Source organism: Cyanistes caeruleus, chromosome 33 (assembly GCF_971803275.1).
Source record: "Cyanistes caeruleus chromosome 33, bCyaCae1.hap1.1, whole genome shotgun sequence".
Classification (NCBI taxonomy): Eukaryota; Metazoa; Chordata; class Aves; order Passeriformes; family Paridae; genus Cyanistes; species Cyanistes caeruleus.
The window spans coordinates 2,481,473-2,493,808 of NC_141734.1; the positions used below are offsets into that span (position 1 = coordinate 2,481,473).

Below are 12,336 nucleotides of genomic sequence, written 5' to 3' on the forward strand. Positions count from 1 at the left end.
TCCATAAAAATCTGACACCAGATCCCACGTTTACCCAAAATAAGTCTTTATTGAGGATCCACCTGTGGCAATACTGCTGGGGTCAGGGGAAGCTGGGATTCGGCAGAAAAACTAGGATTTGCTCCAGCAATTTGGCTGAAAACTTTGGGGGTTCATCTGGGATTTGGCTGAAAACCTGGGATTTTCCCCAGTTTTGCCTTGCCCGTGTATTTTTGGCACCTGGAGCGGCTGCAGGGTCCAGCATCATCCCCAGTTCTGCTCCAGTCCCCAAACTGGGGGATGAGCCCACTAGGACCCCCTCTAACCCATCCCCTCACCTCGGGGCATGCCTGGATCCTGCCCAACATCCCCCCCGCCGTACTCCTGTGGGGTCCTCCCTGTATCCCTCCCACTCCCCAGGATGTTCCCAAGCAGCTCCAGAGGTTCCATTGACCCGGGGGGCTCTGGATGCTGCTGGATTCCCTCGGGCTGGGGGGGTCCCCCAAGCCCCCTGGGGTGGCTCTTGCTCTTGTGGGCGGTGACATTGTCCCGCTTTTCGAACCTCTTCCCGCAGACATCGCATGGGAATTGGTAGAAGGAGTCGGCGTCATGTTTCCTCATGTGCCAGTTCAGGGAGGCTTTTTGGCGGCAGGTGAAGCCGCAGATCTCACACCTGGGGGAGATCCCGGCAGGAGTAAAAAACCTCAGGGATGAGGCACAGGGAGAACCGGCCCTGCCCTGCTCGGGGCTGGACTGTGCAGTGGGTTGAAGTTCCAGCGCCCTCCTGGCATGAATGTGTTGGACAGGAGTCCTTTGTTCTGTCCCAGCTTATTAACCTGCGCCTACTTTAAACACTGCCCTGGAGCTGCTGGATCTGAGCACAGCCAGCTCCAAGGGCAGAAACCTCGGGAGAAATCGCAGCCTGACTTTTGGCCACGTGCTGAGGAGCTGATTTTGGGTTGAAAAGGGTGGGAAGAGGCTGAGCAGAGCTGCAGGGATGGGACTGGGATTTACTGGAAGGGCGGGGGTGGGACTATGATGTACTGGCAAGTCAGAAATGGGACTGGGACTTACTGGAGTGGCTTTTCCCCAGTGTGGATCCGTCGGTGGATGATCAAATTGCTGCTGGTGCGGAAGGAGCGTGCACAGAACTCACAGATGTAATCCCGCTTGTCTGGGAGAAAAGGAAAAGGGAATCGGGCTGATCCAGCCTAGAAAAACCATCAGGGCCCTCGGCACGTGCTTTGGGAGCAGGGAAATTTCCCAGCACGGGAATGGAGATGATAAAGGAGAGATCTGGGGACCGAAGGGCAACAGTGATGGCTCCCAGGGATGGGAATTTGGGAATGGGTGGCTGTGGCCCAGTGGGGAAGGGGGTACGAAGGAGGTGTGAATTTGAAGGGAGCAAGTGGAATCCATACAGAAAGTGCGATCCATAAGGGAGGTGTAATCCCTATGAAAGGAGGTGTGATCCCTATGAAAGGAACCACAATCTATAAAGGAGAGTTGTAACTCCTACAGGAGGATGTCCAGGGAGATGTAACCCACTGGGGAGGAGGTGTCATTCCCGTGGAAATGCCCCACTCACCACTGTGCAGCTTCTCGTGCTCCTTCAGATGCTTTTTAAAGTTGAAGGATTTCCCACAGGTGGGCTCAGAGCAAGTGAAGGTTTTCTGGTGCACATGCTGGTACTTCTGGTGGTGCTGCCAGGGGAAAAAACCTATCAGCTCCCAGTTCCAGCTCCAGCACACCTCACCCAGGCTCCCCAGTGCTCCAGGAAGTGCTGGTCCCTGCAGGTGCTCACGTTCAGGTATTGGCGGTTGGAGAAGATTTTGCCACAGCCTTCAAAGTCGCACAGGAGTATCTCACGCTTTGCCGCCTTCCTGACAGAGAAAACATGGGAAAAATCATTGGCAGGAAGGAGGAGGAGGAGGGTTAGAAAAGCTCTGGAATGTGGATCTGCCCCCAGCTCTTTCCTCCTCACCCACCTTCACTTCTTCCCCCCAAGAAAATCTGTAAATGAAGCAAAGAAACCCTTTCATAGCCTTCTGGCCGTCCCTCACGGAAGAGCTGAGCTCCTCCTCCTGCTCTTCCTGGGAATGCCTGGAAGCTTCCCTAGCCCCTTCCCTCCCCTTTCCCAGGTACCTGATTCTCTTGGGGCCGATCTGAGCCATGTCCTTGTCACTCGCCTGTGTCTGCCGCCGGCAACTGCAATAGGAAAGAGCCATTTTGAGCCAGGCCTTGGTGTCCCCTCGCTGTCCCCAGGCCCAGAGCCAAGATTCCTGAGGAAATCCCACAGTAAGTCATCCTCAGGACCAGCATTTTTCCCATTTCCATCCCATTTCCCCATGGGAGCAGGACATGCTGGAACAAACACATCGTTCAGGCGTTAAAGTAAGAATAAATTCTTTATTGCTTGTTACAAAACCCTTTTCACATGGTTTGGATGCGTCTCAGGACACTGAAATTGGCTCCCAGCCAGGTTTGATCTATAATTCATCCATAGCTCCCCGGAAACAGCAGCTATTCTTAGCTGTCACCCTGGAATTAAGGAAAGAGCCATTAAAAGTGGGTTAAAGTGGGGTTTGGGGAGGAGAAATAATGGGATGGTAAGAGATGCCAATGCTCAAGCATGGATTCAGCCTGGGGCTTGTCCCAAACCCCTTGAAAACAGCTCAGGGTAGCTTTACCTGGGGAAGGGAGAAGAGGAGGAACCCTTTGACATCTGGAAGATCCTGCTTTTCTCTTGAGCCAGGATTTATCTCCTGTTTTCGATTTGCTGTGACAAAAGGGGGGGAAATGAACCAAAAGATGAAAAACACAATCCGTGTCACCGCACTCAGCACAAAAAGGGCCAACCTGAAGCTTAGGCTTGGCTTTAGGAGGGGGCTGAGAGCTGCAAAGCCCCCACTGGTGCCACAGAAAAGCCACCAGCCTGCAGGTGTAACTTTGGACATACTTGGAGGGCAAGACCATGGAACATGGGATGGAAATCTGGCAGAACCCAAAAAAAGTCAGAAAAACCCCCACATTTAAGTCGCTTTTGGCCCCAAAAAGAATGGGCCAGACTGAATGCAGACTCTTCTACCCTCTCATTGGATTTGGGAGCCTGGGATCTGCATGCCCAGTGATGACAGGGAGTGGGGAAGAGCAAATTCCATTGTTACCTTCGCTGGGATTGGGTCTCCCGGAAGGGTGATCCCTCTTCCAGCCATATCCAGGGTGGTTCTGGAGCTGCCAGGAGAGGGGAGGGCATTCAGCATCCAAAAGGAGCTGCTCAAAGGGACCAATCAAAGCTGTAAGGAAGTGGCACAACACTCACCTGGGGAAAGGTTTGAGATGGGATTGGCGCTGAGCCCACCTTTCAGGGGACAGATGGAGGAGTTTTGGCTGATTCCAGGGAAAAGGGGAATTTTACCCCCTTATTGTATCAAAAGTGTAAGAAAATCCATCCAGGTGAGGTGTATGTTGGATCTGAGGCCATGCACAAAGCGCCAGCCCAACATCCCTTTAACACTTGTGCAAAGCCCTCATGAGGGCCGATTTGAGATTTTTAGCACAAAACATTGAATTCTGTATGCCTGGAAAGGAGAGCTGGAAACCCAACACTAGGCCCCCAAAGCTGCTGGAGAAGTCACGGATCCATTGGTAGAGGAGATTGTGGTGGGATGGATGGATGGATTTTGGGCTGTTCCATCTCCAGTCTGGTGGAGGCTTCAGTGCTCACCACAGGTATATCAAGGGGTCTTCGTCCCCCTCCATGGCAGCCCCAGCCTTGGCTGCCTCTCCTTGTTCCCTGACTGCGCTGGACCGGCCCCACGAGGGACAGGGTGGGTGACACGAGGCTCATGAAGCCCCTGCAGCAATGTTTGTGAGCCAGACCCCTCTTTGCTCACTCAACACCCAACAAGACGAAGAAACGCGGCTGGCTCTGCCCCGCAGTCAGTAGTGCAGTAGCGTCATGGGGAGGGTTGACCTCCATTGGAGACACAGCTCTTGCCCCGTGGCCAACAGCATGGGACACCCATGACACCCTAATGGGACACTCCCAAGACGATGACTTTGGCCCCCATCTCCTCATCCCTTCGCCTCTGTGGCTGCCACGACTCACCTGACCCGTCCGCTCTTCTCCTCCAAGGGGCCAGAGCTGGGCAGGGGCGGCTTGAGCAGGGGCGGCTCCTCCTTGATTGGTTTCTTGTGGGCCTTGGGTTGGCCCTGGTGTCGCTGTGGCTCTGAGTCACTATTGGGGACACAGACCGGGGTGGGTGAGGGGCCTTGGGTGGTTGATGGGGTGAGATATGGGTTGGATGTGGTAGGAAATGAGTTAGCTGCACATGGTTAGACATGGGTTGGTCATGGAAGGACTGACTTGGTTAGACATGGCAGGACATGGGTTGGACACAGTTGGGCATGGTATGACATGGATGGACATCAGTTGGATGGCAAAGACTCTCCCCCAGGTGAGACACAATGAAAATGCGTCTCCAAAATTCTGTGCTCTTTGACCCCAGAAACACCTTATTTTAGCCCCACATGGACACTATTCCCACCTCCTCCCCACTCTGCCAGGGCAGCTGCAGCAGGACTAGCACATGGAAGAGACATGAGGCCCGTAACCCTTCCAGTGCAATATTAGTCTGGACTGGGACGGTGCTAGCAGGCACCATGGAGTGGTTCCCACACGATCCAAATCTGCAGGCTCCCTCACAGCTCTCCCACCTGTCCAGGGATGGGTGGTAGTTCTCATCATGCAGGTCATCAGTGTAGGCCAAGTCATCAGCATCGGCAAAGTCCCCACGCTCCTCTTCCTCTCGGGGCTCAGCTCCTGGCTCTACATTGTCCCCAGGGATGGCGCTACTGGACAACGACCTGGGTCAATTCTGCCGTGATGGCTCAACCACAGACAGTCACGTTGGCCAACGCTGGGGACCCAGGGTTGGGTCAGACAGGGCCAAATGCAACTGTTGGCCTCACCAGGGGATGCTTGTAGGTGGCACCACTCACCTCTTGCCAGCTGCCACCGCAGGCCCTGGTCCAAGTGGCGTATGGGGGGCTGGAAGAGGACAGGAGGGTGATGAGGAAGGGTTGGGAGAGGTGAGAAGGAGAAGGATGGAGAGTTGGGAAGGATAGGGCTCTTGGAAGGGTCAATGGGGTTGGGGCAGTGTCTGATCCCAGTGGGATGGCGGTGGAACTGGAACTACCCTAGAAGTGGGAGAGGGACTGAAGGTAGGGAAGCAAGAGGAGTTGAAGGCAGAAAGGTGACCTGGAGGAGCTCACCTCTGGAGGAGCTCACCTGTGCCGCCACTGTCATCACCATCTCTTAGTTCCTTGCTCCAGTCCCTGTCACCATGAGGTGACCTGGCTGTTCCCTCCACTCCAGCCTCGTTGGAGCCCAATGTGGCCCTACGGAGAGAATGCCGGCGCCCAGTGCCCAGGGAGGGGCCGCATCCCTGGCCTGCTTTCAGGTGGTCGTGGGAGGGGCTGTTGGGAACCCCAGAGCCACCCCATGAGAAGCGGTGTCCAGCCACGCACTCCCAAGCCAGCGGGGCTGCACTGCCCGGTGCTGGCAGCTGGATGTCCGGCACAAAGCCACACTCCTGGCCATGGCTGTGGGACAGCACAACCAGGTGCTGCAGTGCAGCCGGTTGGAGCTGCTCCAGCTCTCCTGGGAAAACAAAGAAATCTGTGAAAAACAGCTCCAAAATGGCACGGGGTGGCGGGGGGGACGGGGACGGGGAGGGGGGTGTGTGGGACACCTGCAATGCCCCCTCCACCTTCCCCAGGCTCTTAGGGTTCTCCTTGTTAAAAGCAACCCTCAAATAGCTTCCCAAAAAAGAGCTGGGGATGCCAAAAGCAGGGAAGACAGAGAGGATTTGCCTAGTGCTCAGAGGAGTGAGCAAACTCCAGGTGCTTCTCCAAAACCCAACTCAACAGGAGTCCTCCCTCTCCACCACGAACTTCTTACGGACCCAAACTACTGGATGCCAACATGGAATTGGGAGGGAAGCACCTACCTGGGCTCCAGGCGCAGCCATGAGAGCTGTACCTGCATGGGAAGACAGAGGTGAGCAAGCAGAAACCTGGATTTTCCCCATGAGAGGTGGGTTTTAATGGGGTTTGAGCCCCGCTCGTGACCTGTCAAGGAGGAACTGGGCCAACTGGGAATGCAGGGCGAATCCAAGCTGCTCCTTGAGGCGGCACCAGCGCTCCAAGTGCCCCCCGATGCGGATGCGGCACTTGCTGCGTCGCGCGTCCAGTTCCCGGCGCTTCTGGCGCCGGACGCACTCCGGGGCCTGCGGACGACACGTGTGGGCTGAGTCTATGGGAAGGGCTGGGGGCATACAGCAGGGTCGGAGGGGGATACAGGGCTGGTCTGAGCATGGAGGGGTCAGATGGGGAATTTGGGGTATCATGGCTCCATAGGAGAGTCTGGGGGTCACACAGAAACACGGGAAGGGGACATGGACACGGTCCTGTTGCACGGGTGGTCAGTCCTGGAGGTTCATGGAGGACATCGGGGAATATGGGGAAGCGCTGAGGGTTGATAGGGGACATGGTGGGGGGAGACACAGGGGTGGCGCAGCATCATGGAGGGGATCAGGAGACGGTTGGGTGAGGAATTAGGGTTCCCTGGCTCCACACTGGTGTTATGGGGGGGGACATAGGGGGTGGCCTAGGGACATGGAGGGGGTCACAAGAAGGGGGGCGGGGAGGCATCCACACTGCCCCAGGCCCACCTCCCCAGGCCCCGCCGCTCCAAATCCCTACAGGGCCTCGCCCCTCTTAGCCCCGCCCCGTTTAAGCCACGCCACCTCCCGCCGTTTTCCCCGGGCCCCTCCGTCCACCCCTGCCCGTTCCCGCCGCCGGGCCTTAAAGCGGATGAGGCGGCAGAAGAACGGCGACTGGCGAGACGGGGAACGTCCGCCACTCCATCGCGCTCCCACCACCCTCTCCGCGTGCACCCTGCCATCCGCGAACCTCCTCTGCCGGTCCGCACTCCATTCCGCGCCGAGAGGGCCCCACCCCGGGCCGTGCCCACTTTAAGAGCCACCGGACCCACCCCCACTTCTCTCACGCCGCTCACGGACCGCAGCAAAGATGGCGGAGGCCCCGCGCCCGCTCCGCGTGCACGGAGCCGCGAGGGCCGCTGGGAGGTGTAGTCCCGCCGCGGAGCATCATGGGACATTCCCGGATGCGGACGGGGCTGGATGCGGGGCGGCATGATTTGAAGAAAACTCCCAAGCTTGTTAGAATCTTGTTTCTCGTGTTTCTTAAAAGGTCATCACAGAACTTGACAGGTCTGTCCAGGCTGGCTGCACAAGGTTAATCTTTGCAATCTGGTACATTTCTTTCTTCTGACGGTACAAACAAGGCCTTGCGGCACACTCGGTGTCTGATGCACAGAATGGCCCTGAAATACGCAGTTCTTTTATCTTTATACCTATTTTTACCCAATTAACAATAGACACGTGTCTTATTTTTCTTAATGACCCAATGACCCATCTCCTCTGTGATGCACTACGGCATTCTCTATCCAATCACTTACTATTACCCAAAAACCTCCAGGAGAAGAACATGAAGAAAGAAGGGACAAGAGACAACACTGTAAATCCTCCATCTTGTCTCCTGTTCTCTAAACTAACTTTTTCACCCAGTGATTTAAAAAAACTTTCTAATCTACACACTTACACTTTTAGCTTTTTCTATCTAACTTTAATGTTTGTTTTCATGTATCACCATGAAAACGTGCTCATGAATTTCATATAATATGAAATTCAGTGTTTTTCTGGGTCTTATAACTAAGTATCAGAAACAAGGGCACGCACTCTGTATTCCAGACTCCAACATTTGCCCCTCTATTTGAAAAAAAAAAATAAATATCAACCCAAACCTTTTCTTTGATTAATTTTCGCGAAGGGTTATTTTTCCTTCACTCATGCCCTTCGCACCAACAACAGAACTGCTGCTCTGCTCTACAGAGCACTCTGCCTCCAGTTTTGAACATCAGTTAACTAACCACTCAAAGCTAGAGAAATAGATCTAGGTTGCTTACTTAACCAGTAGCTTGTCTAATTGCTTTAAAGTTTCTGCTGAAGCTACTTGAATTGAAAGCTGAGTTGTTATAAATCTCTATCTGAAATTTCATGAGTCAAACTCTTCACAATCAGGTGTGACTAAAATTGATATAAGGTTACACTAAGATGTTGCCTCTTTATATAGAGCATGATAAATAAAAAGAAAAATTGAATATTATACAGAAAACTATTTTCACTGAGATAAGGTATGCTTTCTTTTGAGTTAACTAAAAGAAGTGATGCAGGTGACATCACATCACAAAGTGATCAACAAAATGATACAGCTCAAGGGTGATACCTGATTCACCTTCATCTTCAAGGACTTTATCTCTCATGCAGGATTCTGAATCTTGACACAGTTCACACCATGCTTTATTTAACAAGTGAGGTTTTACAATATCAATTTTCCCACTCTTTCATATGAAACCCAAAGTTCATTGCTCTCACATGTTGGATCAAAGCTGTTCAGCTGTCAACTGTGGTCTCAATACGGTTCACATCTGCGTGCTCGCTCTTCTGCTCTTTGGCCTGTTTGTCTTTGCAGCTCACGAGTTTCCATGTTCTTCGCTAGGAAGTTACTTCTGTTTTGAACCTGTGAATACACAAACATAGACTTTACTCCAAATTATCAACTGAAATGAATTTTTCATCTTGCTTCTGAACATTTGACCAGAATCAAAGAATTCTCTCTCAACTTTGCTTGACTACTGTTAGAACAGTACTTGATAATTTGCTTTGTAACAGACTTGTTTAAAAAGGACTGTTCAAGAATTATTTGTAATAGATATACAATCTTTGCATTTTTTCCAAAATCTAAAATACGTACATCATGTTTCCATGCTTCTGAACTGCAACCTCTGTTTCCTCCCCCTCTCTTGTAAACAAAGGTAAAATATCCACTGTCTTGTTCTGACAATGAAAAACCATCAAAGTAAAACACATGCATATGTATACATATAGGAAATAAAATTTTTACAGAAATCAAAAACTTATTAAAAAGATGCATAATTGATATTATGCAATACTAAACTTATCTAAATTATCTGTAATATGAATTACTGAATATTCTAAATATACACACCCATCCCAGAGTTTGCCACAGCTGATAAAACAATGGAAGATTGGAAAATCATGTCCGGATAACAATTTTCCAAGCCCACTGTAAAATCCAGCTGCTATATTAATTCACTAATTGCCAAGTCAGATTGACCTGAATATTGTTTCGATGCAGAAAACTTCTGGGTTTATTGGTAAATTCTCTATCCAGGTAAAGTCAAGGCTTGGACAGAGCCTAGGCTTTAAACTGGAAAGATGCCTTTTAACTAATTTCTAAAACAAGGTTCTCAAGAGTAGCAGCTATGAGATGCTTACAGCACAGCAAACTGTTGAAATGCATTTGTACAAAGCAAATGATCAGAAGCCATAGGTACCAGACTAATTAAATCATTCAGCAGTTGGTTTAATCTGAAGCCTCTCCCATGGCAGCTGACCATAGGCCAGCCAGCCTCTGCAGCAGGGCAGAGCAGCTCCGACCCAAATACACCCAGACACCCGTGACACACAAGACAACAGACCAGGGGACACAACAGGGAGACAAAACTCCGGGCCAGAAGAATGGCCGCAAGGACCGAGAGAATGCGGCACAATATGACCCAGGTGAGAATGATGGCGAGCTGATAAGGCCGAGACAGCCCTGAAGAAAGAAGATGCTGACACGATGACTTATCCCGAGAAGCGCAAATACGGATGGCCGAGAATCCTACGGCCACAATTCTCTACCTGTCCTTGCATTCGGACATGTCCTAGCCCGCTACAATGGATCCTTGCGGCGCACGGCTGTGGCCACAGCTCAGAACAAGACCTCTAAAGACACCCGATCGGACGCTTAAAAACAGAGATGGGATTCCAAGGCCTCTGAGAGGTCCCGAGGCACAGCTCTGACAGTGTCAGCGCCAGGCCGAGGAGCCAAGAGATCAGAGATGTTAAGAGTGACGCCAGGGTTTCCTGTAACGTCCTGGAAGGGCTAAGGCAAGACACATACGACACGAGGTGCACAAAAGGCACGACAGACAAGTGACCCGACACATTCCCGGACCGCTCTGCCCTGTGCACCTCAGCATTGGGAGCCAAAGTGAGGCTTTCCCTTGAGGTGGCCTAAAGGGCCACTTCTTGAACCTCGCTACGTCCAAAGCAGACTCAAAACTTCCTGGCCACGAGTCCCAGCCCGGCACCCCGCTTCCATCCCCCCTCTGCGGATCGTAGCCTTTGAGTTAGCTCTCGGACGCCCGGGGGGTGAGAGTCCACACGGGCTGCCAAGGAACACCGTCTCGTCGTCTGCCCAGTTCCTGCCGTCACCATGCTGCTGTCTCTTGATGAGCTACACGAAAAAGAACAGAACATCATCCCAGGATCTTAGCAGAACATCGGGCAAACCCTGACAAGTCTGCTACTCACGGTCTCTCGAGAACGCCCGCATCCCAGGGCCGCACGCTTCGGCCACGCCCGGAGCCAGATGCCATCATCGCGGGGCACGCCTGCGTTAGGAGGAGACAAGGTGATCTGTCACTGCCGAAATTCGAGCGGGCCCTCGCTCCTCCTCCCGACATCCCCAACTCACGGCAACCCCTCGGCCGTTGCTAAAGGCTGCCCGGATGGCACCGTCACGTGGAAAACGCCAAGGCTTCAGCACGCGGTCCCTTAACGCTTCCGCGGGGCTCACGGGAGCGGCGAACCAGGCCTGCCGGCCAGTCGGCGAGGGGGTCACGGTAAAAGGTGCCTGGACCGCCTAAAGCACGCAAAGGAGAAGGGATGCTTGGAGTTGCAGCTGAAACTGAGACCTCAGCAATAACAACCGCTTCTCTCCACCCCTCACTGCTCACCTTGCCGACTTCGCCCTGACCGTGGATAGCTGGCTTTACATCCTAAAAATAACAACAAAGAACAGAGCTGTCACACAGTGACCGGTTCCAGGTCCCCTGCAAAGACAAACCGTGACTTACCTTCTCGCGGGAACACCCTTACCCTGGATGGGGCCCTCTGATACGGATTTCATCCATCCGCATCTGAAAGAAAGCAAAGACACAACTCAAAGTGCTGCAGAATAACTTCACAGCTCCTGACATCTTCTGTCAATCTAGGCATACTATCTAGACTCCAACTGCATTCTACATTACAGATCTCTACTTCTGTCAATCTAGGCATACTATCTAGACTCCAACTGCATTCTACATTACAGATCTCTTATTACAAATCCCTAATTACAGCTACCCAGGATTTGTCCATTTACACCTACAGCCAGCCTCTGCAGCAGGGCAGAGCAGCTCCGACCCAAATACACCCAGACACCCGTGACACACGAGACAACAGACCAGGGGACACAACAGGGAGACAAAACTCCGGGCCAGAAGAATGGCCGCAAGGACCGAGAGAATGCGGCACAAGATGACCCAGGTGAGAATGATGGCGAGCTGCTAAGGCCGAGACAGCCCTGAAGAAAGAAGATGCTGACACGATGACTTATCCCGAGAAGCACAAATACGGATGGCCGAGAATCCTACGGCCACAATTCTCTACCTGTCCTTGCATTCGGACAAGTCCTAGCCCGCTACAATGGATCCTTGCGGCGCACGGCTGTGGCCACAGCTCAGAACAAGACCTCTAAAGACACCCGATCGGACGCTTAAAAACAGAGATGGGATTCCAAGGCCTCTGAGAGGTCCCGAGGCACAGCTCTGACAGTGTCAGCGCCAGGCCGATGAGCCAAGAGATCAGAGATGTTAAGAGTGACGCCAGGGTTTCCTGTAACGTCCTGGAAGGGCTAAGGCAAGACACATACAACACGAGGTGCACAAAAGGCACGACAGACAAGTGACCTGACACATTCCCGGACCGCTCTGCCCTGTGCACCTCAGCATTGGGAGCCAAAGTGAGGCTTTCCCTTGAGGTGGCCTAAAGGGCCACTTCTTGAACCTCGCTACGTCCAAAGCAGACTCAAAACTTCCTGGCCACGAGTCCCAGCCCGGCACCCCGCTTCCATCCCCCCTCTGCGGATCGTAGCCTTTGAGTTAGCTCTCGGACGCCCGGGGGGTGAGAGTCCACACGGGCTGCCAAGGAACGCCGTCTCGTCGTCTGCCCAGTTCCTGCCGTCACCATGCTGCTGTCTCTTGATGAGCTACACGAAAAAGAACAGAACATCATCCCAGGATCTTAGCAGAACATCGGGCAAACCCTGACAAGTCTGCTACTCACGGTCTCTCAAGAACGCCCGCATCCCAGGGCCGCA

General features: G+C 52.8%; 1 protein-coding gene across 2 annotated transcripts; it reads right to left on the bottom strand.

Annotated features, from left to right (window-relative positions):
- Positions 1–29: 29 nt before the first annotated feature.
- Positions 30–7,108, bottom strand: ZNF692 (zinc finger protein 692). Of its 2 annotated transcripts, none has more exons than XM_086870827.1 (12): positions 6,958–7,108; positions 6,115–6,272; positions 5,994–6,025; positions 5,273–5,644; positions 4,984–5,032; positions 4,699–4,833; positions 4,091–4,219; positions 2,125–2,187; positions 1,784–1,862; positions 1,568–1,682; positions 1,054–1,153; positions 30–652 (listed from the first exon to the last, which is right to left on the bottom strand). In XM_086870827.1, the coding sequence occupies exons 1-12, from the start codon at positions 6,979–6,981 to the stop codon at positions 301–303; spliced, it is 1,608 nt and encodes a 535-aa protein (XP_086726953.1). In that variant the 5' UTR covers positions 6,982–7,108; the 3' UTR covers positions 30–300. The 2 variants fall into 2 exon arrangements, with proteins under 2 accessions (XP_086726953.1, XP_086726952.1); XM_086870826.1 differs by having other exon boundaries at positions 4,699–4,836.
- Positions 7,109–12,336: the final 5,228 nt, after the last annotated feature.

Bases quoted from the DNA above. Each gene is read 5' to 3' on its own strand.
- ZNF692 (XM_086870826.1), bottom strand. From the start codon at position 6,981: ATGGAGTGCGGACCGGCAGAGGAG. The intron at 4,220-4,698 runs GTGGGAGAGCTG...TGTCCCCAATAG, and splicing joins TACCACCCATCCCTGGACAG to TGACTCAGAGCCACAGCGAC. The intron at 1,863-2,124 runs GTACCTGGGAAA...TTTCTCTGTCAG, and splicing joins ATCGGCCCCAAGAGAATCAG to GAAGGCGGCAAAGCGTGAGA.